This window comes from Ranitomeya variabilis, chromosome 2, assembly GCF_051348905.1.
Source record: "Ranitomeya variabilis isolate aRanVar5 chromosome 2, aRanVar5.hap1, whole genome shotgun sequence".
Lineage (NCBI taxonomy): Eukaryota > Metazoa > Chordata > Amphibia > Anura > Dendrobatidae > Ranitomeya > Ranitomeya variabilis.
In genome coordinates this window covers 15,360,719-15,385,380 of record NC_135233.1, presented here as the reverse complement: position 1 = coordinate 15,385,380, position 24,662 = coordinate 15,360,719, and the positions used below count along the sequence as shown (strand labels likewise).

At 45.0% G+C, this 24,662-nt stretch overlaps 1 protein-coding gene across 1 annotated transcript in view; it reads left to right on the top strand.

Annotated features, from left to right (window-relative positions):
* Positions 1 to 24,341, top strand: part of KCNK5 (potassium two pore domain channel subfamily K member 5) — a 29,433-nt gene extending 5,092 nt beyond the window's left edge. Inside the window, exons 2-5 of the mRNA XM_077282032.1 lie at positions 17,773 to 17,884; positions 18,203 to 18,369; positions 21,104 to 21,272; positions 21,930 to 24,341. Coding sequence (XP_077138147.1) covers positions 17,773 to 17,884; positions 18,203 to 18,369; positions 21,104 to 21,272; positions 21,930 to 22,723 — 1,242 coding nt within the window. The 3' untranslated portion in view covers positions 22,724 to 24,341. The remainder of the gene's footprint in view (positions 1 to 17,772; positions 17,885 to 18,202; positions 18,370 to 21,103; positions 21,273 to 21,929) is intronic.
* Positions 24,342 to 24,662: the final 321 nt, after the last annotated feature.

Sequence of the window (24,662 nt, the reverse complement as noted above, 5' to 3'; positions counted from 1 at the left end):
CAATCCGTCCTGAATGCAGCAGCCAGGATCATATTCCTGTCCATCCTCTACACCGATGCCTCCACCCTGTGCCAGTCACTACACTGGTTGCCCATCCGCTATAGGGTCCAATATAAACTTGTCCCTCACTCACAAAGCGCTCCTGTCCTCTCCACAGTGCTGCACCACCCTACACCTCCTCCTCATCTCTACCCGTCCTCTCCACAGTGCTGCACCACCCTACATCTCCTCCTCATCTCTACCTGTCCTCTCCACAGTGCTGCACCACCATACATCTCATCTCGTCCCGTCCTCTCCACAGTGCTGCACCACCCTACACCTCCTCCTCATCTCTACCCATCCTCTCCACAGTGCTGCACCACCCTACATCATCTCCTCATCTCTACCCGTCCTCTCCACAGTGCTGCACCACCCTACACCTCCTCATCCCTACCTGTCCTCTCCACAGTGTTGCACCACCCTACACCTCCTCCTCATCTCTACCCGTCCTCTCCACAGTGCTGCACCACCCTACATCTCCTCCTCATCTCTACCCGTCCTCTCCACAGTGCTGCACCACCATACAGCTCCTCCTCATCTCGTCCCGTCCTCTCCACAGTGCTGCACCACCATACATCTCCTCATCTCGTCCCGTCCTCTCCACAGTGCTGCACCACCATACATCTCCTCATCTCGTCCCGTCCTCTCCACAGTGCTGCACCACCCTACACCTCCTCCTCATCTCTACCCGTCCTCTCCACAGTGCTGCACCACCCTACATCTCCTCCTCATCTCTACCTGTCCTCTCCACAGTGCTGCACCACCCTACACCTCCTCCTCATCTCTACCCGTCCTCTCCACAGTGCTGCACCACCCTACACCTCCTCCTCATCTCTACCTGTCCTCTCCACAGTGCTGCACCACCCTACACCTCCTCCTCATCTCTACCCGTCCTCTCCACAGTGCTGCACCATCTTACATCTCCTCCTCATCTCTACCCGTCCTCTCCACAGTGCTGCACCACCCTACATCTCCTCCTCATCTCTACCCGTCCTCTCCACAGTGCTGCACCACCCTACATCTCCTCCTCATCTCTACCCGTCCTCTCCACAGTGCTGCACCATCTTACATCTCCTCCTCATCTCTACCCGTCCTCTCCACAGTGCTGCACCACCCTACATCTCCTCCTCATCTCTACCCGTCCTCTCCACAGTGCTGCACCACCATACATCTCCTCATCTTGTCCCGTCCTCTCCACAGTGCTGCACCACCCTTCACCTCCTCCTCATCTCTACCCGTCCTCTCCACAGTGCTGCACCATCCTACATCTCCTCATCTGTCTGCCATCCTCCCCGCGCCCTCCGTTCCACTAATGATCTAAGACTAACATCCTCAATTCGAGCCTCCAGTCTCCAGGACTTCTCTCATGCTTTCTTTGGAATCCACTACCTGGGACAATTCGATTAATTCCCAATACTCAGTTTTGAGCGTGGCCCTTCTTTGGGCTGGCCTGTTGCCTCACTTATGTAACGATCCCTGTTTTGCCCATACAAAATTTTCTTACAAACCAGGCCCCTCGTATCATGTGCTCACGTCCTACATGCGCTTGTCCGTACACGCACACCGGCCGGTGACCGGGTCATGCAGCGTTATGTAAATATTTATTATAATGGTGTCCGGACCGTACATGACGGCACGTTCTGCATTGTGTCCCCCCATCTCCTGGCCCAGGACCCTCGCTCCTCCTGTACGCGGTGATCTGTGTGTTATTATTCTGTGATGTCATCATGGTCTGCTCACGTCCCTGCGTATTGTACAGCGCTGCAGGTTATGTTGGCGCGATAGGAATAAGAACGCTGGGAGTTAACCCGTTATTGTCCGGCTGTGCAGTCTGGACAGAACATGACGGTTCCTCCGCTGGCGGCGCGGCTAATAACGTGCAGCGATTTATTCCTTAGATTTGTTGTTGTTCTTGGCTTTTGTCTTGAGCCTTAGCAGCTCGTCTTGCTTTGCGGAGCTGCCAGGGAGCGAGGTCAGCGCACTGTTCAGAATGGGAGCGGCAGACGAGTGTGACCTACTTCTGCTCCTGTGCGCTTTCCAAGAGCGATGGGAACACGGAATCCTGAGAAACCGGAACGTCCTGATGGAACTGCAGTATGTGGGCGCTAATATTTATGCGCACTGACACTGCTGTGAGGTTCTTGGGCATCCGCATTAACCTGTGCGATGACTTCTCTCTTGGCGGGGTCCTTGGTGCCGGGTGGCGACGTCCTTCTCTCCTTGCCACCGCACAGCGATGTGTCTGTGTCACCGCTCTCTTAGGCCCACACTACAAAGCTCAGCGCTGCACATGGTACTCGGGAGGATGACGCTGGAGATGGCCCACGCCTTCAGAGGTTCGTGATGCCTCTTATTCATGGTGAATTGTTAGGCAAGTAATCTGGTGCAAACTAATCCACTTTCCGAGGACCCATGGTTGGTGATGTGGGGGTCTTCGGGGGGAAGGGGGGTCCTGTGAATGGTCCGCTGTCTGTCGGAGGCTCTGAATGCGTCTTCTGTTCAGAGTTCACTTCTGTAAATGCTGAACTTTTCCTCTGTGACACCAGACAGTGTCCTGTGCCGTATACAGTGCGAGGCACCAGTCTCCTCACCTTGGCATTCCAGGGTGAGGAGACATGTCACTCTCCGCAAGGAGAAACGTTACCCTTGGGCCCCGGTATACAGCGATCGCTCGGAGGGACAGTGTCACAATGTCTCGATCTCTATATCATTTGTGTCTTCAGGTTTTATCCACCTTAGCCAATACCTAGATATGGATTTCCTTGTCTTCTAATTTTAGATATTTCTTCCTTCCACTACGATTTCTGCTGATGGCGGCCATTGATCTGCCACATGAGGGTGGCCCTGTTCTCCCCTGGGATCATGAATGCAGTTTCATCATGGTCATCATTCTGCAGGTTAAAGCTCCCGTCCTGCACGTGTCGGTCTATACTGTAGTTTAGGAATTCCACTCTTCCACCAGGAGGCTCAGGATGAGCAGAATGCCAGGTCCGCAGAGCTGCAGCTCATGGTATGGGCCTCCTGTTCTGGGGAATGTTGCTGTATTTTGGGCAGATATTTTTGGCGCAGCCTCAGACCCCCACACTCCAATTCTGCGCTGTCCCTCTGCACCTGCAGCGATGACAGGGAAGTGGATTCTGCTGACATTGGCGCAGCGTTTCCTGGAGGCCTCTGATCTGCTGAGACTGGATGAGTGCGCAGAGCAAAAGTGACTGTCAGCAGCGAGGCCGAGACAAAGGTCTTCTTCAGCATGTCACAAAGGATCTGATCTTCCCACCAGCACCACAACTCCCAGCCAGGATCTGTTATGGTATTACTACATGCAGTAATCAGTTCTGATTGTATCATATTTGCAGTAATCCCATAATGTCATCTACAAGAGCTGTTCATCCTGAGCATTCTAGTTCATCAACACTGACACTCGTAGAAAGAAGATAATAATTCCTTACGCCTTTGAAAATGACATTCCTGTAATTGTGACACTTTGCCTTTAAGGGATTTGTGGCAGTGTTACATTGTTTCATTATCTCCCATCGAGTATCAAAACTTTATCCCCAGTGAGAGACTGAAGGAATCGATGCATGAATGGTGGTCGTGAATCTTTGCAGATGACTCCATTCAGGAGGGCCGAAGCCGGAGGCGACTATGCTGCCGAGGAGGTGACTATGCTGCTGAGGAGGCCGGAGGAGGCGACTATGCTGCCGAGGAGTCGACTATGCTGCCGAGGAGGCCGGAGGAGGCAACTGCTGCCGAGGAGGCCGGAGGAGGCAACTGCTGCCGAGGAGGCTGGAGGAGGCAACTGCTGCCGTGGAGGCCGGAGGAGTCGACTATGCTGCCGAGGAGGCGGCTATGCTGCCGAGGATGAGATCAGTGGATCTCCAGCTCCTCTCCGATATATTATTACCTATAGATGGAAACTGTCAGCAGGCAGGCCAGCTTCTCCTGCTGATCTTCTGTCTCAGCATCGCCTGCGATTATCCAGGAGCCATGGCAGCGGCCGTCCCGTGTAGTGACGTCCCTTCTATGCCTTTGTGGCGAACTCCACCCAAAACCGCTTTTTTCTTTCTTTCCCTCCTTTTCTCCTGAATCCTTTGGTTACTGGAGTGGAAGTGAATCATCTCGGTTTTCGCACTACATCACGGCCCCTTCTCTTCTCTGGGTGGAGTGGTCCTTTCCTCGGAGTCGCCCCGGTTTTCCTCCAGACCACTCTGTGCCTTCACCCATCGCTTTGCCGGCTGATGGCCGCTTCTGTGAGTCGCATTCCTTGGGCGTTAGGTAACTGGGGAGTTTAGGGCGCGGAGCCGGGTGTCTGTTTTGTAGGGCTCTCGTGCACGAGTCCAGGATTTCCTGACTTCCACATCCACATCCTATTCCCATGCCGTGAAGGCTCCGCAGGTTGTGCTTATGCTCCATTCTCGAGGTGAATGGCCGGTGGGTTGGCGTGGTCATGTGACTGTGCGTGATGCCAGCATAGTTCTTGGACCGGTCACTTTTGGTACTGATTGGAGGGTAAAGGGGCAAGTGTCCTCCTTCTCTGTCCAATATAGTGGTTCCTTCACGTCCTTGTCCGAGGACTGAAGATCTGAGATGTTCTGAGGACCTGCCAAGTTTTGGGAACATGGTCCTTACATGAAGGTAGTATACGTCTATTCTGTGGGCTGTGTCCTGACACTTCAAAATGAGACTAGAAAATACACAGAAGAGTCTTCAGGTCTTAGATGAGTAAATTCTTGGGTTTCTTTTAAGACAAATAAGAAGGAATCCTGCCTGAAGGAGAAGGGTCTCTAGATCAAAAACTGATGGACTACGACTATGGTGGTCATGACTCTGAAAGGGGTCCTGGTCCAACTTTCCCATGTCCCCGACATGACTTGTTCTACATCTACAGGGGACAAGCCGAAGCCAAGCGCAAAGACTTGTATTCCCAGCTGCCTCCTCCATTCATGACCTGCATCTGTGATGATGAATGCCAGGAGCCCATCTGTCTTCTGGAGTCACCACACAAAGCCCCTCAGACTATAGGGGCAGCGCTCAGGGCTCCTCTGGAATGGAAAAACTGAGATCAGCTTCCGGCCAGAAGTCTGTAACCTTCACTGCTCAACATGTGGCTCAGACGCCTGATAATGTGTTTTCTCTACCTCTTATCTTGTGTAACATGTATGTCTGATCCTGGATTTCCAACTTCCCTGATCCTAACTCATAGCAGGTGTTTACATTGACGGGCAGGGAAAGACCAAAAACAAAGTAAATGGCATAGGATATCCCCTATGTACTAAAATATACTATAATACTGCCCCCTATGTACAAGAATATAACTACTATAATACTGCTCCTATGTACAAGAATATAACTACTATAATACTGCTCCTATGTACAAGAATATAACTACTATAATACTGCTCCTATGTACAAGAATATAACTACTATAATACTGCCCCTATGTACAAGAATATAACTACTATAATACTGCTCCTATGTACAAGAATATAACTACTATAATACTGCTCCTATGTACAAGAATATAACTACTATAATACTGCCCCTATGTACAAGAATATAACTACTATAATACTGCTCCTATGTACAAGGATATAACTACTATAATACTGCCCCTATGTACAAGGATATAACTACTATAATACTGCCCCTATGTACAAGAATATAACTACTATAATACTGCCCCTATGTACAAGAATATAACTACTATAATACTGCCTCTATGTACAAGAATATAACTACTATAATACTGCCCCCTATGTACAAGAATATAACTACTATAATACTGCTCCTATATACAAGAATATAACTACTATAATACTGCTCCTATGTACAAGAACATAACTACTATAATACTGCCCCTATGTACAAGAATATAACTGCTATAATACTGCCCCTATGTACAAGAATATAACTACTATAATACTGCCCCTATGTACAAGAATATAACTACTATAATACTGCCCCTATGTACAAGAATATAACTACTATAATACTGCCCCTATGTACAAGAATATAACTACTATAATACTGCCCCTATGTACAAGAATATAACTACTATAATACTGCTCCTATATACAAGAATATAACTACTATAATACTGCCCCTATGTACAAGAACATAACTACTATAATACTGCCCCTATGTACAAGAATATAACTGCTATAATACTGCCCCTATGTACAAGAATATAACTACTATAATACTGCCCCTATGTACAAGAATATAACTACTATAATACTGCCCCTATGTACAAGAATATAACTACTATAATACTGCCCTCTATGTACAATATTATAAGTGCGATAATACTGCTCCTATGTACAAGAATATAACTACTATAATACTGCCCCTATGTACAAGAATATAACTACTATAATACTGCTCCTATGTACAAGGATATAACTACTATAATACTGCCCCTATGTACAAGAATATAACTACTATAATACTGCCCCTATGTACAAGAATATAACTACTATAATACTGCTCCTATGTACAAGAATATAACTACTATAATACTGCCCCTATGTACAAGAATATAACTACTATAATACTGCTCCTATGTACAAGGATATAACTACTATAATACTGCCCCTATGTACAAGGATATAACTACTATAATACTGCCCCTATGTACAAGAATATAACTACTATAATACTGCCCCTATGTACAAGAATATAACTACTATAATACTGCTCCTATGTACAAGAATATAACTACTATAATACTGCCTCTATGTACAAGAATATAACTACTATAATACTGCCCCCTATGTACAAGAATATAACTACTATAATACTGCTCCTATATACAAGAATATAACTACTATAATACTGCTCCTATGTACAAGAACATAACTACTATAATACTGCCCCTATGTACAAGAATATAACTGCTATAATACTGCCCCTATGTACAAGAATATAACTACTATAATACTGCCCCTATGTACAAGAATATAACTACTATAATACTGCCCCTATGTACAAGAATATAACTACTATAATACTGCCCCTATGTACAAGAATATAACTACTATAATACTGCCCCTATGTACAAGAATATAACTACTATAATACTGCTCCTATATACAAGAATATAACTACTATAATACTGCCCCTATGTACAAGAACATAACTACTATAATACTGCCCCTATGTACAAGAATATAACTGCTATAATACTGCCCCTATGTACAAGAATATAACTACTATAATACTGCCCCTATGTACAAGAATATAACTACTATAATACTGCCCCTATGTACAAGAATATAACTACTATAATACTGCCCTCTATGTACAATATTATAAGTGCGATAATACTGCTCCTATGTACAAGAATATAACTACTATAATACTGCCCCTATGTACAAGAATATAACTACTATAATACTGCTCCTATGTACAAGGATATAACTACTATAATACTGCCCCTATGTACAAGAATATAACTACTATAATACTGCCCCTATGTACAAGAATATAACTACTATAATACTGCTCCTATGTACAAGAATATAACTACTATAATACTGCCCCTATGTACAAGAATATAACTACTATAATACTGCCCCTATGTACAAGGATATAACTACTATAATACTGCCCCTATGTACAAGAATATAACTACTATAATACTGCCCCTATGTACAAGAATATAACTACTATAATACTGCTCCTATGTACAAGAATATAACTACTATAATACTGCCTCTATGTACAAGAATATAACTACTATAATACTGCCCCCTATGTACAAGAATATAACTACTATAATACTGCTCCTATATACAAGAATATAACTACTATAATACTGCTCCCTATGTACAAGAATATAACTACTATAATACTGCTCCTATGTACAGGAATATAACTACTATAATACTGCCCCTATGTACAAGAATATAACTACTATAATACTGCTCCTATGTACAAGAATATAACTACTATAATACTGCCTCTATGTACAAGAATATAACTACTATAATACTGCCCCCTATGTACAAGAATATAACTACTATAATACTGCTCCTATGTACAAGAATATAACTACTATAACACTGCTCCTATGTACAAGAATATAACTACTATAATACTGCTCCTATGTACAAGAATATAACTACTATAATACTGCCCCTATGTACAAGAATATAACTACTATAATACTGCTCCTATGTACAAGAATATAACTACTATAATACTGCCTCTATGTACAAGAATATAACTACTATAATACTGCCCCCTATGTACAAGAATATAACTACTATAATACTGCTCCTATGTACAAGAATATAACTACTATAATACTGCTCCTATGTACAAGAATATAACTACTATAATACTGCTCCTATGTACAAGAATATAACTGTGTATCTGATGAGGAAGAAGAAGTTACTTGTCATCCTTTCCCCTTTGTCAGTTATGTTGTTTTTCTTCCTCCTGTTACATTTTACATGTATGTATCGCGTTACTTCCTCATCATCATCTTTGATTTTTCAGATTTTCTTCCTCTTTCTTGCTCCGTTCCTTTTCTCTGGCTCTGAGTCATGGACTGAGGAGGTTCCATATCCCTCATGTAACATCACACGTGGTGGGAGGATAATTATTTGGTTTGGGGGGTCCACATTGGGGGAGGAATGACTGTTTGCAGTTTTTTGGGTTTGACCTGTTCCCAGGGCCGTTGATGTGTCGGGAAGGGAATGGTTGAGGTCAGACAGAAAAGCTTTCTTTGTAGCGAGCAGTTTCCATTCCTTCAGCTTTGGGTGTTGATGGAAAGTGTCCGTGGTCCCGGGGGCTTCTGAGCTCCTCTTGTGGTCTGCGCGGTCTCCTGATATGAAGCGCTTCCATTGTGTCTCCTGAATGTGATCTTCTTGGTGACGTAGGACATGAGATACATTGTCAGGCTTGACGTGGACACATAAGTCTGTAGGCTTTGTGTCAATGTTTTGGTGTCTAAGGAGCCAGATGTGCTGTGGGTGGTTTTGGTATAAAATATATGACCAGCCCATACAGACTCTTGTAGGAAAAGTAATGACCCCCACTGGGTGAAGACTTGGGGTATGTGCACGCCTTGCAGGTTACTCTGCGGATTTTTCCGGACTGATTTTGGTAAATCCGCATTTAAACCGTACTGCAGATTTCCTGCGGAATTAACTCCGATTTACAGCAACTTTTGTGCGGATTCCTATTGTGGAGCAGGTGTAAATCGCTGCGGAATCTGCACAAAGTATTGACATGCTGCGGAATAAACAACGCTACGTTTCCGCTCGTTTTTTTCCGCAGCATGTATGCTGCGGATTTTGTTTTCCATAAGTTTACATGGTACTGTAAATTCATGGAAAACTGCTGCTAATCTGCAGCTTGTGCACATAGCCTTGCAAAATGGAAACCTGTTGAAAACCTTGTAGCCAAATACTGTGTATCTTCTTGTCTAGAAAAATGTGAGAAAATGCTTATCATGGAGTATTGGCAGGAACGTAGAGATGTGAAGCCTGGACACTAAAGAAACAAGACAGAAGACCAGTCAGCGCCTTCGGAATGTGGTGCGGGAGAAGGACGTTATCAATAGCATGGAGGGCAAGATGAAGAAACCTCAATTTGGAATGAATCAAGCCAAGATCTTTCACCAGAAGCAAGAATCACCAAGCTACGACTTGTCTACTGTGGACACATCATATGTAGTGACCCCTGGAGAAGGACCTCCTGGTCGGAAGAATGGAAGGAACAAGGCAATGATGAAGACCAGTATCATGCCATCGGGTTGCTATCAAGATAGTGCCGGAGAAGACCCTGGTGGACCCATCTAGGCTGCACAAGATCCATCTTCCTTGTTCACTGATCAAGTCACCATGGCTTCAGATCAAGCCAAAGGCCATTAAATAATTAGCACTAAATCCATCTTGGCCCCACAAATGACCATGCTCGGACCCCCACATTGTGTATTGCAGATGAGTTTTTTACAACTTTTGCCTGCATAGCAAATATAAGGTCCAGGGGCCTGGCCATCATGAAGTTTGGTGAATACACAAATGCCCCCACCACTGAGGACCTGCTCATCTCTATGTTCTCCCCATCCCCTCCAGGCCCTTCCAGCCTTCACAGTTTATTGACTTTGGTGAGTGTCAATCGTTGCTCCATGGCTTCCTCCAGCCGCAGTGTTTGCTCACACAACACTCCACATTCCCAGGAAATAATAGATAGATCTCGTGACAAGACTTTCATTTGGACCGTTCCCTGCTCTACCTCGTGTATTTGCACATTCTGTCACCTTAGCAAAAAGTCTGTATATAATAAAATTGAGGAGCCGGGGACTGAAAAATAAAAATGTGAATTGGTTCAGTCCTCACAGTAATATTTATCCACCCAGAACACTTTTTTTTTTCCTTGGATTGAGACCTCGGGGCTGCGGTTTTGCATTAATGGGCCCCAGGAGTAAGTGCAGGTGTCATGGGGCTGCGTGATGTCAGCGTGGTGTTTGCCTCATGTGATCTGCAGGAACATCTGGTGAGACCGCTGCGCTGTTCGGCTCAGATGATGCAACTGCAAGTGTTCCCACATCATCTGCCTTGTGGTGGAGCAGAGCGGAGCTTCTGGGTGGATTGCCCTGCAGGACGCTGTGTCCACGCTCATTCTTTGGCCAGTACCGGTCTTTTACATCGTCAGTTTTCCTGCTCTCCAGGTCTCCGCTTACACTTGCAGTTTCTATTTACTTCTCCTCTGATTGTTCCACTACTGGTTACAAATGCTGAACGTGTGAACGTGGCCTACAGGGGTCTCCCGACTTTCCTGCGCAAATCACTGGGGGCAAAACCAAACTCTAGTCTGCAGTTCACTGTCTGACATGGAAACTTTACTCCCAGCACTATTGCGCTCTGGTGGCAAGAAAGCGGAGAAGTTTGATTGCAGCTCTGCATGTGACCGGCTTAAGCTATGCTGCCACTCATGATCACTGGAAGATAAACGAAGCCAAGATGGAGGCTTCCGTGTGATCTTGTGGGGCCGGATCTCTGTGCATTTCTGGCAGGCTTATCACAGCCACTCGTGTACGGACCTGTAGGTGCTCGCTCTGGAAGATAACACTTTACAATTTTGTTATCGTTTTTGCGGACACATATATATTTTTTTTTATTTGCTTTTTTTCCTTCCCAACTCCCCCCCCCCCTTTTCCATTCCACACCGACCTCCATCTGCTCATCTTCTGTGGTGGTTGGTAATTATATACAGATTTGGACAATTAGCGAGGCGGCACGCAGACCTTCCTATATGATCTCGCCATGTGCAGCTTCTGCTCTGGCATGGACCTTTAGTGTTGATCATCCTGAACCTCCTGATTCAGAAGCTGACGCACAGGAACAGCAGAGAGAAGCGTCGAACTTTGGAGATAATTTTCATTCTATAAACCATTTTTTCTTCTCGTACGATGCAACTTGTACAATCTTCGTCGCCCAAAAGAAAGTCTGAGGTCTTGACAGATGATTCTCAATCCTTACTGAGCTTCCTGTGACTTCTGCCCCAGGCCACTCTTGTCCTGTGTCTTCAGGTGTTGGGGTGTCTAAGCCCTGTGACGCACAGCGCATCATTCCAGGTCACTTCCATCATAGATTATGTCACTGTGGGTGAGTAAAGCAGATCTGTCACCAGATTTCACAATGCAACATGCATACATTGTTACTCACTTATTAGATCTAAGATTTATGTTCTATGAAACTCCGAATCCCAATCGATTCTACACCAATCTTCCGCCACGTAGCTTGATTGACAGTTCCTCAGTGTCCCTCCTCCCTGCTGAGACCTCGCGCTCCTCAGTGTCCCTCCTCCCTGCTGAGACCTCGCGCTCCTCAGTGTCCCTCCTCCCTGCTGAGACCTCACGCTCCTCAGTGTCCCTCCTCCCTGCTGAGACCTCGCCTTCCTCAGTGTCCCTCCTCCCTGCAGAGATCTCTCGCTCCACAGTAGCTGCTGTCAGTCCGGCAGAGTTGGTATAAGCTTTTTCTTATGCGCGTTCCCGCGCTTTAGTTGGACTCGTATATAATGCTGGTCTGAATATCCGTATTACTCGACCACAGCGACGTGGATTGTCACGGTAAGTAAGAGACAACCCTGAGTGTGCATGTGTTCAGTAGATGGGAGAAAGCAGTTACCGGACTCCTCCAGAGGGGAGGACTAGCGACTCGGGCAGAGCAGGGGCTCGAGCTCCACACTTCCTGTAAAGTGATGAAGGAACCTCTCTAATCCGTCACCCGTCCATACAGGTGTACGGCTCCGCACTGAGGAGCACATGCTGCCCACACCGTCCCCTGTAAATGCCGCATCTGACGCTTGGATTTGTCTGCTGCGCTCAGGACCTTCTCTGACCATTTCCCGGGGTCTCTTCCTTCTGTGCATTCTCCCTCTCCTGCCTTTCTGCCCGGAGCTGCGGTTCCGTACATGTGGGTCTGCACTTTCCATCTTGGAGGATCGTTCTTGGGCCTTTACAATATATAATATTGTAATGTATCGCACAATGGGGTCCTCTATTGCGCCCGCACAGTGGTGGCAGTACGCCCATTTCTCCGTTCGCTCACGTTTGGGTCCTCATTGCACCCCATTATCAGGTGCCCTAAATGACCTTTATTATAAAGTTGCAGTTTTTTTTCTCTAGATGGTTGTAGGTTGGAGCTTGAGGCAGAGCGGTTCTGACAACCTGTTATTTCCATGAATGAAGTTGTCACCAGGAGCAGGTGGAGACACTGCGCCGTCTTTCTACAATCCTCCGGTTACCGCAGAAGCTGCTGATTCTTTTTCCAGTTTCCTTGGCCAAACGCTCGGCAGCTGGGATGGAGGCGACAGAACGCTGGTCCATTGCCACGACAGCTGCGGATTGGGCTGAGCGGCGGCTCCGACACAATGTATCCACTGCTTCTTGGGTGAATTCACGTGAGCTCTTCATAGGGAGGTGGACACGAAGTCGCGTCAGACGGGAGGGGTAACGGAGTAATCTCTGGGGTCGGATGATCTGACTTATTGTTCTCTTCCTCCTATAATAACTTGTCGTTCTCACCCATTCTTTCTTTTGTTCTCATTCACTTTCCTGTTTATTGTGCGCTTGTGTCTGTGGGAAGAATCGTGGATCGCCGGTTCCGCCACTTTGGATCCAGGGAGTGAGGTGGCCGATGGCGGGAGCGGAGCTTGCTCTGTGCAGCTACAGACGTGGCGCCGACATTTCTGAAAATTACTGTAAATGTTTGGCCGCTTTCTAATCATTTCTGTTCCTAACATTTCCTTTTTGGTAACAATCTCTGCTTGCTGTCAGTGAGTGGGAATGCTTTTATTCCCAGAGATTGACCCTGTAACGTGGACCTGCTCACACAGCTGAGGTGCTTGTTACAATGAATCAATTGCAATGTTCTGTCGGCATCTGGATCCCTCCAAGGTTCTTGCTCTTTTCCATCCTCTGCCACTAGTGCAGTCTTTTGCTCCCTGTTATCAGCCCTTACAATCTGATGGGGAAGGCTGACTGAAGGACAGGTGTTTACAGTGGGACACTCTGTTATTCACAGATACAATCCACCAATGTATCCACCTGTCCAACAAGCTACTGCTCCCTGTTATCAGCCACTACAAGCAGGGGAGAGGCTGACCGTAGGACAGGTGTGTACAGCGTATTGCTCCCTGTTATCAGCCACATGGAGAACAGTGACGTATTCTCCATCATTTGCGTTCTTGCTGGATACCTGCTGTTTATTTTTCCTGTTTGGGATTTTTTTTTTCATTGCTTGTTTTTATACTTTTTAATGTAAAAATATTTGCTCTCCCCTTTTATTTATCAGCCCGGTGATGGCCTTCAAGGCTGATGGGTCATTCATTAACCTGATGCAGATCCCGTCCGGGACATTATTAACCGCCTTCTCCTGGATAACTGCAAACCTGGCCTCAAACGCGTTGGATCAGTGATCACAATGGAGGCTCTTCTGGGTCTTGTGGTTGTGCAGCGATCAGATTGCACTAGGCAGTGGCGCATACATGAGTATAAACCCTCTGACCGCCATTTGTATGTCCTATAGTCCTGTTGGTGGGGTGTAGCTCTGGCCCAAGTACAATTTATAGATCGTGCCTCGTCTTCTGTCGTGTCCAGCCGAGGTCGGATGTGCCATTTGCGGTGCTTTGATCTGAATGGAGTCATTTAATGGCTCCATAAATGTTTTTATAGACTTTTTTTTTTTTTTTAAACTGGATTTATACATGAACATTTTATGGAGTTTTTCTCCTGTATAAAAACCCAAACTCAAGTTTTGTAAGTTTCCTCGCAGCGAAGTTTTGGCTGTGCTCCGGACTTTCGCTCGCTCACAGTTGATTTATTCGATCCTATTAACACTCTATTAATCGTCCATCTTGTGGAGCCGTCTCCTCGCAGCTGGTGATAATAAGGCTGCTTCCTCCATGTTTTTTGATCAAGACTTCATTTCTGGCCCCAAAGGGGCTTTTTTACAGCAGGAATTTGCTCTATTACATAAGGAGAAGTCTGAAGACAGACAGGCAGCCAGCTGTTTGCGTGCCTGAGATGTCAGACGTGGCCTGCGATGAGCTGTCTGTGGAGCTGCGGGCTATAGGCTCCTGTATGTAGAAGCTGGCAGAGGCCCTGACGGTGTCGGCGGTGGAGCGCCTTTTTGGGAGATGTTAACTCCCATAGGTCATTCGATAAGAATTGTTACCCATAATGGGGGCTTCTATAGGGCTGATTGAATCAATCTTTGTACTGACCATCTTGATGAGCAAATGACTGTAATCACATGTTAATGAGGAATGTGGGTCATGAGGAATGTTACCATGTTCCCTGGCACAGAGGGCATCGTGTTCTCTGCAGCCTCACCCAGCAGTTTGTTATGGCATCTACAGGGCAAGGCTAGCTTCTTGCTGTTGGCAGCAAACTCAAAAGTAGAGGGATAAATGTACAGTTGTGGTCCTGCTGTGGGGGTGTCTGTGGGGCCCTATCCTATTAAAGAGGACTCTGCAGGTCCTGGTACTGTTGAGGGGAACTACTGCGATCCTGTTGGTATTATTGGGACTCTTCATGTTCTGATGTGAATAAGGAGCTTTTTTTAGGGCCTGATAAGAATTCACTTTGTCCTGCTACTATTGAGGGGGGTTCATATAATAAGGGAGTGGTCTACATATCTTAATGCTATTGGGGGGGACTCTTTACGTTATGGCACTCAAGAGAAGGTTCTGGCAGCCTTTAGTGGGAAAGGATCCTGATAATGTTGAGGTGGGAACTCTGCTCGGCCTGGTGACCAGTAAAGAAGGCTGGAGGATGCTGCTGCCATTTTGGATGGACTCTGTCAGGCCTGTTGTGGGATAATGGTGATTTTATAATCTCTTAAGATAAATGAAGAAACTTTCTAAGCTCTCTGATATCAGGTTTCACACTATGGACTTTGATCAATTGTTAATCTTGAAATGTGATGGCTGGACTTTTATCTTGTATGAGATCTTCAATATATTTTTATTTATTTTTTTTCCCCCCATACATTTTACTTGCAGAAGATTCTGTGCACGTCTATCCACGGGCGATGCTCACTGCGTCACCTGTATGCCTCTCCTTACATTCCCATGCCTCTCCCTTGTTTTACAGAATCCACATGAAGAGCAGCTGTCAGCTCCCTATAAAATGAGGTTAACAGACTACAGCTACTACCCCGTAAACTTTTAAGAGAACAGCCACTGTGCAGACCTCCGCCTGCTGTGCAGATGTCATAATGAAGGGCTAAGCATACATAAAAATTACAGGACTTCTGTGCATTTAAAAAAAACACATTGCAGCTTTCCCAATGAAGTCTCATGTTACCTTTTGTCCCATAAGTAGAGTTGGGACAAGATCGAGGAGACATGGTAACCAAGTAAGTGGAACCGTAATGGGGTCTGCTGCAACACCAAGAATGGAAACCTGAGAAGCCAAAATTCAGACCAAAGTAGCTGCTTATTATCAGTCATGTGAGTCTTCTGAAGACTGCAATAATGAAACAACTGACTAGGAACATTTTATTTCTCTTAGTAAGAGAAGCACCAAAAAATTATTTTAGATACTATATCTGACCAAGGTGGAATGGCATTATCAAGGTAATGGCAGTCATATTTTGTGGCCATCATATCTTACAGTAATGGGGCTGTCTCTCTATGGCAGGAATTTGATTGCTGAAGTTATTGAACATGGCTATGATGTCGTCAGTGGGTATGTCCTGTCTATGGAGGTCTTCTAGTTTTTACATGCTTCCTTTTACGATAATGACTTTTTAAAAAAAAAAATTCTGAAGATAATCCTGGGCAGCTAACTTGCTTGTGGGTTTGTTTTGTCCTTCCCATGAGCCCACTATTTGTCTGTTTACATAACTTTATTCAGAAGCATCCGGATAATCTTAAACATCAAAATAGCTTCTAAATTTGATTACTTTGCATTGACGCAATGGGATCTATGTTAAGCTCCGTGGTGCAGAATACACGTCCTCCTTGGGTTTCTTGCTTTTGTCCTGCAGTCCCTTAGACCCCTGATGTGGGACAGACCAGCATTTGCTATATAGAGGGGCGATAACCAGATTATTTCAACTTTTTTTTTTTTTTCTTCTTGTCCTTGCTGCTCTAAAACCCAAGAGACTTTTCTTCCACATCTGGACTCGTGTTTGTTTACCATGAGTCCTAAATTGATTTTCCAGTCTCTGAATTAGGATGAGAAGGAAATGAAAAGCCTCCTCCACCGGCCCTTAGAACCTGTGGGTCATGTGCTCGGAGGAGCCTGGAGGTCATCTTGTTTGATGGCACGTGGGCCATGAGGTCAGTGGCAGGTGCCTGAGCGCTCGGTCTCCATGTTTTTGTCTTATAACCCTTCTTTATCACATTCCAGGAAATGCAAGACCTAAGGGGTTAATCCTGAATGTCAAAATGTAGGATTTTGCAAACAGAAATAAAATTGAAAGGAGTTTCCTTAATGTGGAAGATCTCTGCTCACTCCGAGTCGCGCACATAGAGCAGGGGTCACTGGCCGGATCCTCCAATATACAGTGGGAACATTCAGTAGAAAGTTGTGGATTAGAAAGATCCGGTGTCTCCCCTCTTCTCGCCCTTTACACCTATAATGTGGCTCTGTGTTGGCGCGGCTCCACCACTTGTGGGTAATCCGTCACACACCGGCTGTTCTTCCTATGGAGAGGAGTACGGAGAAGCTCCGGGGAGTAAAGCTGCCCAGAATTCTCCAGCACGGAGACAATGGATTCCTGGGATCTCTCGGATTGTGGGAGATCAGCGCTGTTAATCTGCCGTTATTTTATAGATAAGCAGCACAAAAAGGATCCAGATACAAAGTGATACAAAGTTAATGTTTTATTTCTAGGATACTGTGCGTTTACTTTGCAGCAATCACATTAACTCCTAAAAGAACCTTCCCCCCCCCCCCCTTTCCCCCAGTGCATTTATTCTACTGGTTTCCAGTCCGTCTTCATGTCGTTTTCTTACCTTTCGGTAAATGCCGATTGCTCCATTCCTTCATGTTTGCTGCAGTGCAGGGGTCTTCGTGCATGCTGGGAGTTGTAGTTCCGCGACAGTTACTTTACTGCCATGGGGGATAACCATAGTATGTCTGGTCATGCGCACAACAAGCCTCCCGGTCTGGACAGAACCCTCCTGTCTGAGGACCCCTCGGACCCAAGTGGCTGATAGAGGAGAATAATAGCTTGCACTAGAATCTGCCTGTGTTTCTGTCCGCAGACGGTTTCCAATGCTGCTGGTCAAGGTGTGACGATCACCGGGAACACGACCTTCAACAACTGGAACTGGCCGAACGCCGTGATCTTCGCAGCCACAGTCATCACTACAATCGGTGAGCGGGGGCTTCAGAGATGGGGGGGGGGGGCTTCAGAGATGGGGGGGGGGGGGCTTCAGAGATGGGGGGGTTACAGAGATGGGGCAGACAGAGCCTTATGGGAAATATCCAGATTGCGGACACCTCGCTTATGGCTGGTTGATGACGACGTAGTAGTAGCCCACTGTCCTGGGACGAGGGTCCCGTGTAGCCCCCAAGATTCTGTTCCTATGAAGGACAATGGCCCCTGGTGTTGACTGAGCAAATTCTGGAGAGAAAACCGCCTTCACTGAGTGAGCCGTGTATTCATTGGGTTTTACCATTTTTCTCCTCCAGGTTACGGTAATATCGCTCCGAAGACGTCAGCCGGGCGGCTCTTCTGCGTATTCTATGGATTATTCGGGGTACCGCTGTGCCTGACCTGGATCAGCGCCTTGGGGAAGTTCTTTGCCGGGCGAGTAAAAAGATTGGGCCAGTTTCTCACCAGAAGAGGAGTCACTCTGGTAAGAAATCCTGTGTTTGGCCACCAGAGGCGCTGTTTTATCCAAATAAGAGAGAAGTCGGGTGTGTACAGCAGTGAGGGGCTAAAGTGGTAACTTATCCTGTATTATACTCCAGAGCTGCACTCACTATTCTGCTGGTGCAGTCACTGTGTACATACATTACATTACTGATCCTGAGTTACATCCTGTATTATACCCCAGAGCTGCACTCACTATTCTGCTGGTGCAGTCACTGTGTACATACATTACATTACTGATCCTGAGTTACATCCTGTATTATACTCCAGAGCTGCACTCACTATTCTGCTGGTGCAGTCACTGTGTACATACATTACTGATCCTGAGTTACATCCTGTATTATACTCCAGAGCTGCACTCACTATTCTGCTGGTGCAGTCACTGTGTACATACATTACATTACTGATCCTGAGTTATATCCTGTATTATACTGCAGAGCTGCACTCACTATTCTGCTGGTGCAGTCACTGTACATACATTACATTGCTGATCCTGAGTTACATCCTGTATTATACTCCAGAGCTGCACTCACTATTCTGCTGGTGCAGTCACTGTGTACATACATTGCATTACTGATCCTGAGTTACATCCTGTATTATACCCCAGAGCTGCACTCACTATTCTGCTGGTGCAGTCACTGTACATACATTACATTACTGATTCTGAGTTACCTCCTGTATTATACTCCAGAGCTGCACTCACTATTCTGCTGGTGCAGTCACTGTGTACATACATTACATTACTGATCCTGAGTTACCTCCTGTATTATACCCCAGAGCTGCACTCACTATTCTGCTGGTGCAGTCACTATGTACATACATTACATTACTGATCCTGAGTTACCTCCTGTATTATACTCCAGAGCTGCACTCACTATTCTGCTGCTGCAGTCACTGTGTGTATATACAGTGGCTTATGAAAGTATTCACACCCCACCCCTAAAATTTTCTGGTGCAAGAAATTCCCTTCATGAGTCCCATGCTTCATGACTGGACGTCTCCTGTGTGTAACCTAAGTGTCACACTTCTGTCGTATATACATCTTACCTTTTCGGAAAGGCCACAGAGGCTGCAACACCATTAACAAGAGGCTCCACTGACCCAACACCACCATGACGACCAAGGAGATCTCCAAGCAAGTCAGGGACTAAGTTGGGCAAGGACGGCATTAATCAGAAACAGCACAGAGACCAAAAGTAACCCTGAAGGAGCTGCAGAGTTCCCAAGCAGAGACTGGAGTATCTGTCCATACGACCACAATAAACTGTACACTCCATAGAGGAGGCCTTTATGGAAGAGTAGGCAGAAAAAGGCCTTTACTTGCATAAATTGTAAGGCTCGTTTTGAGTTTGCCAAAAGATGTGGGAGATTCCCAATTGTGTGGAGGAAGGTGCCAGATGAGACCAAAATTGAACCTTTCTGGTCACCAAGGTAAATGCTATGTCTGGCTTCAAACCAACACTGCTAATCACCCCAAGAACACCATTCCCACAGTGAAACATGTTGGTGGCAGCATCATGCTGTTGGGATGTTTTTTGGCAGCAGGAACAGGGAAGATGTTCTGATTTGAGGGGAGAGATGGATGATGAGAAATACTGGGAAAATCTTGAGCAAAACCTGTTTCAGTCTGTCAGTGATTTGAGACTGACAGAGGTTCATCTTCCAACAAGATAATGGCCCAAAGCATCCTGCTAAAGCAACAGTCAAGTGGTATAAGGGGAAACATGCAAATGTTCTGGAGTGGCCAAGTCCCAGCCCAGATGGAGCAGGAGTAGTTTTGCCTTGAAGAATAGGCAAAAATCCAAGTGGCAAGATGTGAAAAGCTCGAAGAGACTTATCCAAAGCGACTTGTAGCTCTAATTGGAGGCTCTACAAAGTACTGACTTTAGGGGGGTGAATAGTTTTGCACACTGAAGTTTTAGTAATTTAGTCCTATTTGTTGTTTGCTTCACAATAAAAGGAAAGGTATCAAAACATGAAACATGAAAGGGGATGAATACTTTTGCAAGCCCCTGTACATTACTTATCCTGTACTGATCTTGAGTTACATCTTGTATTATAATACCTCAGAGCTGCGCTCACTATTCTGCTACTTAATATTGGAAACAGTCAGCAAGCTGGTGGCAAGGCACCAATAAAAGTGTATTCTGTGCTCATATAACGCAAGGGGGCAGTTAGTTTTTCTTATTTCAGATGACTGTGGAAAAACCCTAAACAAGCAGGGAATACTGGGAGAGTTTGGCTCTGAAGCCTACAGAATAGTGAATGCAGCTCTGGAGGATAATGGTAGAATTTAATAGAAACTCAGCTGTTAACTGTAATTTTATGAGAAAGGTGCAAACTTCTTGAAACTCCAGTCGGCTTCTTGTAGCATATACATCTCGTGACTTTGTTCTCGTCTCGGCAGCGGTTTAGGGTAACTGTGTTTTTTTTGTTTTTTTTTTTAATCTAAAACTTGCTGATTGTAGCATTTAATTTGCAGTCTGTGCAGGAACTTTTTAAAAGCAGCTGATTGTGCAGAAAATGTATATAAAGGCGTTATCCGGTCATGACTGACACAGAAGTTACATAAAGGACGGTGAATTAAAGTGACACTCCGGCCCCTTCCAATCCCGTGCGGCAGACCCCAGTCATCTGCTTATGTTTCTTCCACAAGGTTGAGTTTTACTAGTCTGAAGAGTAAACTTGTAATTTCCTCTCCTTTTATTTCCCTGCAGAGAAAAGCTCAGATCACCTGCACAGCCATCTTCATCTTATGGGGCGCCGTGGTCCACCTCATCATTCCTCCATTAATCTTCATGAGGACAGAAGGGTGGGACTACATCGAGGGTCTCTACTTCTCTTTCATCACCATCACCACCATTGGCTTTGGAGACTACGTAGCAGGTTTGTTCTATGTGAATTCCACAACATCCAAACATTGTCTCCAATCCTCCTCCATTGAATTCCCATCACTCCTTTTTGTCCATTATAACCAGCCCCCTATTTCCAGTTACATCACTCTTCTCCAATACAAAATACTATTTAACATATTCACCATGCTTTATAGCCTCAGTTAAAAAAAACTTTTTTTCATTTTTTGCCCCATACTCTTTTTAATTGGAAAAAATTATTTATTTATTTATTTTTTTTTCTTTTTTAAAAATCTGTGGGGAGACCGTTCAGTGTGGCTCATTCCTTTTTAAATATCTATTTCTGATGATATTGTGCCCCATAACTAATTAGGATTGGTACTTTTATCTTCCTTCCAGCATTCCCTGCACAGATCTCCAACTTAAGAGATCCTCGTGGGCGGAGACTTTGGCTCCTCACTATGGACTGACCTTTAACAGTTCACAGTGCGACACAATGTATCATATTATAACTGTGTCCTTCAGAGGAGGGTCTGATGTGTGGGATGTTCACACTATGCACTTCCTGAAGACCTGGGGGATCATGGGCAGATCCGAGGTTGACTGATAAAGTCTGAAGAGTATGTGATTTACATAATGCTTCATATTGTTATACCCAAAACTTTACCTTGTAATTTTTTTTTTCTATCAGGTGTGAATCCAAAGGTGACGTACGGTCCCCTTTACAGATATTTTGTGGAGATCTGGATTTACCTCGGCTTGTCCTGGCTTTCCCTGTTTGTGAACTGGAAGGTCAGCATGTTCGTGGAGGTCCATAAGGCTATTAAAAAGAGACGTAAAAAAAGAAAAGAACCCTTCGAAAATGACCCACGTGCAAAAAGGGACAAGCAAATGCCAATGGCGAATTCAAAGGACGCCAACATCTTAAGTTTCCTAAGTAGAAAACAGGAAACTTATAATGATTTGATTAAACAGATTGGCAAGACTGGTGGCGACAGAATCCTAAACGGGGATCTTCCTGGTAACGTGCCGAATAAAGGCAAGGATATGATGGTGGTCTACACTAAACGCAACGGATATGGCTACGACGCTGTCACCTTCTCTAATAGTCTGCAAAAGGAGAATGGAGTAAAACCCCTCCAGGACAAAGAGGCCACCATCTTCATCAACCAGCTAGATCGGATCAGCGAAGAGGAAGGAGAACCTTGGGAGTCGAAGGATTATAAACCCTTGATTTTTCCAAACAACATAAACATTGCTAATGAGGAGGAAGAAGAGGAGGAAGAAGATGGAGATGACTCTGAAGATGAAGAAAAGTCTAAATCTTCTATAGAGGAAAATATTGAGGACCCTGAGACTCCTACTGGGCTGGATACATTTGTGTGTCTGGACGAGTCTTCGTTTTCCAGTAATGACATTGAGGTTTCTGTTCCATACGAACAACTTCTGAACGAGTACAATAATATGAATAAGGGAGAAACGTGACCTCGTGACCTGACCCATGACCAGACTGGTTGTTCTTGGACTGGTGTTCATTGGGCAAAATTTTATTTGTTTTATTTTTTGAGACCAGTCGTTGGACGGATCTGATTGATGACTAGATCCTCCAGATTGGGTCAACAGCCTGTAGACGTTTCCATTGGCAAGTCTAATCCGAGGCTGATGGTGTGTCGCTCGTTGCCTCATTCTTGCACTGGACTTTTTTTGAGATTATTGTAGGGAAAAAAAAACTGAACAATGGTGAGTTTTTCTTTCTAAAGATCTTGGTTGTTCAAATCCAACCAGAAACGGTGCACGTCAGACATTGAATTTCTCCTGCCTTCTGTGTCCATTTTATTTCCTCCATGAAGATACTTGAATTTTAATAGGTCTGTAGACATTTTGTATATATGTACATTTTTCTTTTTTAGTCACTTGGTCTTCTGATAATATACTGGCGTATCCTGTTTTTATGTACTGACATGTCTGTGAAGAAAAACAAATGATGGACCATTTTTATTTATTTGGTTAGGCAAGGTCATACTTTTTAGAGTATCGTAAGTTCTTAAAACTATTTATACCCGTAAATAATAATGTGACCTCCTGAGCTAATGTTTGTGCTCTCCTACTAGGTGTTTTGAGGGCCATTGGTTGGTGGAATTGTGGACCACTCCAAAAGAAAAACCAATGAGAAGTTTTGTTTTTTTTTTGTTTAAGGTTTTTTTTTTTTTTTTTATCTTTAGGATTAGGAACACCTAATACGAGTTGTTTTATAAATGACTCCACCTACACTCAACCCAAAACGATTGCTGTAGAGTGTTGGCTTCTGCTCCTCCTTCGTAAGCAGCTGGAATGTTGTTTGTACTGAAGCTCCAGTCTGTTTTCTGGATGTGCCAACGTCTCGTTAATTGACTATTTGTGTTATTTTGATGTGATTTTATGTTGCTCACAGTTGGTACTGGATCGTAAACTTGAAGCTTCCAACACTGCGGCCGCGTGAACATGTTTCCAAGTGTAACTTACGGCCCGTAGGTTGCTGATAACTTGGGAGGGACCTTTAAGTATTTGGCCTTCACTTGACGTTCCATTTGGAATTTTAGAACTTCCTTTCGAAGACTGATTGTAATTAATGGCAGGACAATAGGGACTGGGTGAGAAACCATAAAGGCACAATTATGTGATGTCCTCTGTGACCTGCAGAATATCTGGGGAGGGGAATCTAGGCTCACTTCTTCACAGTAGTATTTAAAGGGGGTGTCCATGGTTTTTCCAAAAAAATTTTTGATAACTGCAGGATATGCAATAAACATTAAATCCCCTCCTGATCCAGCGCTAGTGCACCTGAGCTCCCCGCCGGGCTTTGTTTAGCTCCATGTTGCTGTCTCATATATCACATGACCATTTTGGCCAATCATTTGCATCGTATCCCGAACATCACTGCTGAGGCCAGAAATTAGCCGTAGTAGTAAAGTGCATGTGATCACTGGCAGGCAGGGAGCTCCGGAGAACTGGTGCCGGAAAACCAGGAATTTACCATAACTTACAACTTTTTGCAAAAAATTGAACAAATCCCTTTTTTTTTATAGTTTATTCAAATATGTAGATGCCTTTTAAGATGTTGGCTCACCTTCTCCCTTCAGGAGCCTCCCAGCTGCCTACTTCTCCTTGGGGGGGATTGTTGGACTCCGGATGATTGACAGTTGGGATCAGCGATTTTGTTTGAGCCGTTCTTCTGCAATGTGCTCTCTGATCCTCCTGACAGAGGCGACGTTACCTCTGCACCAGTGATCCGGACAGCTGTGGAGCAGCGCTCCTAGGAAACCGTTCACCTCTGATAGAATCCAGAGGTGGCCGGTAACCTGGGTTTTGAGAACCGAGAGGATTTTTAACAATAAGTATTTTGCAGATTTTACCCATTTAAGAAGATGAAACGTTCACTCTTAAT